General features: G+C 39.6%; 1 protein-coding gene across 1 annotated transcript; it reads left to right on the top strand.

The window, feature by feature from the left end:
- Positions 1-1,312: 1,312 nt before the first annotated feature.
- TCIM (transcriptional and immune response regulator) lies at positions 1,313-2,600 on the top strand. Its single transcript, XM_081221190.1, has one exon. The coding sequence runs from the start codon at positions 1,372-1,374 to the stop codon at positions 1,690-1,692; it is 321 nt and encodes a 106-aa protein (XP_081077316.1). The 5' UTR covers positions 1,313-1,371; the 3' UTR covers positions 1,693-2,600.
- Positions 2,601-5,745: the final 3,145 nt, after the last annotated feature.

The raw sequence follows: 5,745 nt of genomic DNA, 5'->3' as shown, positions 1-5,745 counted from the left end.
TAAAAATAAATAAAAAAAAATAAATAAAAGATGAAAAAGAGTAAAAAAAAAAAAAAAACATCGTGTTTCTTGTTTTATGATTATGTGCATTTCCTAAAAAATATGTAAATTTGCTTTACCTTCCTTGATACTGATAATAAAGAAAATACTAAGTAACTCTGAAAAAAAAAAAAAAAAAGAAAAGTTCCAGCTAAAAGTCGACCTTGAATAAATACTGATTGAATCAACGAGTGAATGAATGAATATATGAGAAGAGCCTCTAACTCATTTCTCTAGTGAGGTACCTTGTCTACAAGCTCTCCCTTTGTGCACTTTTCTAGATGACTAGATGAGAGGAAAACAAAGGCCAGCACTGTTTCTGAGAGTGCCAGGACCCTGCAGAAGGTCCCTGAAGAGAAGTCTCTGGAGCCCTTTGAAGCTGACATTGAACCTTGGTGGAATGTAAGTGTTCTATACACCAGTGGGGACAGTGGCTGGCTGGATATTGTGGAAGGTAGAAAGAATGAATTTAAATTCTTCCAAAGGAAGTATTGTTCTGACTGTGTCTGACTGATGCCAAAATAAATATGAGAGGAAAAAGTCAACTCATCCCTTTTGAGTGCTATGTACATAAAAGCACCTTTTAACTCTTCCTCCGGCTTTTTTTTGACATTGTTGTTGATACATACACAAGCCTAAGGAGACACTGTCTATTGCTATGATTATTATTAAATGAACATTTTATTCAGCAATTGCAGACTTGCTCTTGGACGCAGGCTCTGAATGGTCACGGACTCAGGCTGTGTCACATCAGCGTTTTGTAGTGTCTGACCCCCCTTCTACAGCAGACATACTCCAAATCAAGGTCCCTGATGCTTAAGCTTTCTCTCAATAGCTTCGGGGTTGCCCTGGCTAGAGATGTCCACAGGCCACTGGTGTGGGCTGCCAAATGTTGGGACTGCACTTTAATAACTTCTCTGGGAATTAAAACTTTCTGGTGGCTGGGCTTTGGCTGTTGTCTGGAAAGATTTGAGAGTCTAAGCCACCTTGTTTGTCTCTTCATGCTGTCCTGGTTTCAGCTTTTTTTTTTTTTTTTCTATAGAAGGGTCCAAGTCTATAACTCTATTGCCACAGATGTGGTAAAAAGAAATCCCCCCCTTTCCTGCCCTATCACTGAACACAGCTTTTAGTAACATTTAGTACAAGAACAGGATATTGGCAACTCAACTGTTAAACCTGTCCGTGATTATGCTTCCTTGAGATCACTCTGATGTCACCAGTGTAATCTGAGCCTGGAGCTTTTGTTCACACTTTAAATAGCAGTCCCGGAATGATTTTGCTACAGACTCTCTGGAGAGCCCGGGAGCTGAATTCCCAAAGATTCACACATCGATGAAAGCCAAGCCAAGCCACCCGGCCAGAAGCATGTCCACCTCATTGCGAGTAAGCCCGTCCATCCACGGCTACCACTTCGACACAGCCTCACGTAAGAAAGCCGTGGGCAACATCTTTGAAAACATAGACCAAGAAGCATTACAGAGGCTCTTCAAAAACTCTGGGGACAAGAAAGCAGAGGAGAGAGCTAAGATCATTTTTGCCATAGATCAAGATTTGGAGGAGAAAACACGAGCCCTGATGGCTCTGAAGAAGAGGACGAAAGACAAGCTTTTCCAATTTCTGAAATTGCGGAAATATTCCATCAAAGTTCACTGAGGACCAGAGGATGGATAAGGACATTAGCCAAGAACGGACATTTAAAGACCAAGCGAGTCTATGAAACTCAACGCGCACAGCATCTTGTTGCTGCCTTGTAAGTTTCTCTTCCATAGGAACAGAACGAACTTGTTACAAAGACTCCAACTAATTTCACGCCTGTGCTGTTACAGTGGAGAAGGAAATGCTTTCAGCAAGGACTGGAAAACTCCCCCTGCTGACAAGGACCGCTGCTGATGTCAGGGGAGAGTCTGGACAGACATAATGAGAACTGAAACTGAAGATAACAGAAGTCTGGGGACGGATGGAGGCCAGGGTCTCCCTGTCAGGCCCTAGGACTTAAACTCAACCTGAACTTTTTTTCCTTAACCAAACTGCGTAGGGGGAGGGAGATGGGGAACAGGAGAGAGAATTCCATGCTGCAATTGTTTACTGAATTTTTTATTTGAATGTTCAAAGTGTTGCCAAGCTTCAATGTTGTCTATTGGTAGATATATTTTTCTTTTTTAGAGATCAGTAATTGATTATTTATTTGCATTTATTACAATGCCTTAAAAAGTGCACCACATGGGTGTAAGTACAAATTCAAGGAACTGCATTATTTTCAGCAGCTCAGTGAAACCGTATGCCACCTTCTGGTTTGTAAGGGGTTTTTATGCATTTCAAACTGCTTGCCCAAAAGTTAAAATAATAGGGTCCTTCATAAATCCGAAGTACTGTGAACAAATTTTATAGTTTTTTTAATCTTCTAACTAATGCTAAAATATAATCTAAATGTCTTACAGTTACTGCAATAAGCATTAGGAAGTGAATATGATACACTTAATAGTTTATAAAGATGCTATGGTTTCTATAATTTATTATTCATGACAAATAATATGCAACCTTAATAAATTATTATAAGCTTAGCTGCTCTTGGTGTGTGATGATTGGTCTCAAAGGAAAAATAAGATGGTAATTTTTATTATTATAAACTTTTATAAGCTTTTCTAAGGATTTTACTCTAAGAGTAAGAGGTGCTTTTAAAGTAGCTTTGCATTGTCACCTTATTCAAAGCAAATTCTTACATCAAGTATCTAGGAAGTTTCTCTGTTCCAACTTTAAAATATAAGATACAGGCATAGAAATTCATAGAGTGGCTCATCAGTATTGTTGTTTATGTATCCATAGAGGGTGAGTTTCAAAAGGTTTTTCTCTCCATATTTTTGAAATTTTTCCTCTGTGGTTATGGTAGCTGTGTACATTTATTTCTCCCAAAACAATATATCTGAGGGTCAGAGTCTGAATTACAATCAAGATTTTGTGGCTTATCAATGTTTATTTAATATAAACCAATATGGGAATAACATTACAGTCTCTTTGCTTATTTCCTCATAAAATTATAATAAAATATTTCTAAGAAGGTATATAGCAATGCCTGCTGCACTTTCCTAGCAGAAATAAATTTTAAAATTTCCCTAGATATTAAGTGTTTCAGAAGCATCTACAAAGGTTTTTGAAACTGCTGATCATAGTAAAACAAAAGTGAAAGATCTGAAATCTTTGGGGAGAGTTATAAGTCAGGTTTTTCAATAACATATTTTTTAAAAAAGAAATTAAGTAGTCAAGTCTGTTTTCAAATGTTAATTGATTCATGTACTGAAGATAATATAAATCATTCCATTTAAAAAGGATTTTTTTTACATGACAGCATCCATAAAAAACACAGATCAATATGCAAAATTGTGTGTGTGTGCATTTTTCCTGGAGGAGTATTTCTAATTTCCATCAGATTTGCAAAGACATCCATGAAACCAAAATAAGTTAAGAACAAAAAAGAAGGAGCCCTGACAGGTGGAAGGCTTGGCTAGTGATGGTATTTGGGGATCATCAAAGTGAAGGCTTTGGAAATGAATAAGCTTCCTACCTCTGATAGGGCCTGTCAGTGACACATTTTCTCTGTCTATCTAGGGTGCCCCAAAGACAGTGATAAACTGCTTGGGAAGGAAATTTAGTAAGTTACCCCCCCAGAGAAGTTATCATACTCCACAATTTCAGTGAACATGTTCCACTTATCTTCCACTCCAAGACTTTAAACACATCTCAGAAGCTGAACATCATTCAAAGGTTGAGTTTATTATACATCCTCGTAACCATATTCTCTGCCTCTGTTGTTTTCAATAGAGTCCAATGCGTATCTTACCCACTTTTCACATAAGCATGTATTAACTTAGTTTTCTTGCAGGATATTATTATTATTTTTTGACTGCAGGACCATAACATGGGGAACAAATTAAAAAGCAGTTGGGGGGGCTTCCCTGGTGGCGCAGTGGTTGAGAGTCCGCCTGCCGATGCAGGGGACACGGGTTCGTGCCCCAGTCTGGGAAGATCCCACATGCCACGGAGTGGCTGGGCCCGTGAGCCATGGCCGCTGAGCCTGCGTGTCCGGAGCCTGTGCTCCACAATGGGAGAGGCCACAACAGTGAGAGGCCCGCGTACCGCAAAAAAAAAAAAAAAGCAGTTGGGATATGATCCACAATGGTGTGGAGAATAATAATTCTTTCTGTAGATTATTACACAAGCATGGCATCCTTCTCCTTCATGGAGAACAGAAGTTGGAATCAATGCACAAGGATGATTTTTAACTTGGTGATGTTTTTATTATTTAATGTGAGGTGGAAGGATCCATCATTAGAACAGGTAGGATTAGTTCTGTTCAGAAATCCTTCTACGGCACAAGGACGACTGAATATATCTCAAGACATCTCATTATAATAGAAGAAATAAAAGCAACAAAGGTGAAATAGCTCATTAATATTTTTCTATCATTAGGATCATAATAATAACAACTAACTTTCACTAAGTGCTTACTATTCACCAGACAATTTTCTAAGTGGTTTTTTTGTGTGTGTATTAAATCACTTCATTAGTACCGTGATATAAAAGCATGCGTGTGCATGCATGTGCCTATGTATGTAGAGTAATGAAACTGAAGCACAGAGAGGTGCAGTAACTTTCTCAATAACACACAGCTAATGAAGGCAGGAATCAAACCCAGAGAGCTTTCATTCCGAACCACTAGGTTAGACTGCTCCTCTAGGAGGAACTAAACTTCTCTTTTATCCTTTGAAGTGACAATTACTTATATGCTAGTAAGAAAGACAGGAAAGCAAGCCCTCTGAGAAATCCTTTTTATCCGATCTGTGTCTATTTGTCTATTTATTTGGCACTTGCACTTCATGCGGAAAGCTTCTCAATCATTTTAATTGTATCAGAGATTTCTTAGATATAGCCTTTCTAGTCTGCAGTTAACATAACACTTGGGTTAGCACCTTGGAACAAAAGATCACATCTAAGTTCTCTTCTGAGTCGACAGTCAAGGCTTTGGGTCTGGGTTTGCTCACTGGGAGAAGTTAGAAACTGTGGATTCATGGTTTCATTCACTCAGTGTAGACCTTCTCAGTTCCCAGCCCTGGCCCAGCAAAGGAGGGTTCGTACCCATAGGAATCGCTGACAGATGAGATTTACCGAGAAAGGGGCCTGGGATATGTGACTGCCTGATATTTTTTCCCATTGTCCGAGGGTAGTCAGAGAATGTGACTGCTGTTCCCTTGGAGAGCCTTCCTGACAAACAAATCATTAAGCTGTGGTCTAGGAATCGCATGCCCTTTCAAAGCGCCTCATCTACCCTTCCAAATTCCACACAAGGGCTTCCCGGAATGACATGTAATTTAATTGACCCCCTTTGTCACACACAGGGAGTTGTAGAGTGGAATCAGGGTCTCTACCTTCTCCATCTGTGCAACAGAAATGTAGTAAGCACCCACGTGTGGGCTGCCATGGACAGAATAAATCTCTAGTCTCCTTGTCAGAGGAGCGAGAGAAGGTTTTAAAATGAATACAGTGAGATCCGTGATAGAAGTTTAAACAGGATGCTATGGGAGCAGAGGTGTGTGCATGTGTGTGAGTGTGAGTGTGAGTGTGGGTGTGGGTGTGTGTGTGGGGGGGCGGGGTGTAGAGAGTAGCAGCAGAACTGGTGAAAATCTATTGCAAACTGGGGAGATCCTAGAAGAT

The sequence above is a fragment of the Mesoplodon bidens genome (genome assembly GCF_964165515.1).
Source record: "Mesoplodon bidens genome assembly, chromosome: 20".
NCBI lineage: Eukaryota > Metazoa > Chordata > Mammalia > Artiodactyla > Ziphiidae > Mesoplodon > Mesoplodon bidens.
Note: the sequence above shows the minus strand (reverse complement) of the source record. Positions and strands in the feature narration are given on the sequence as shown.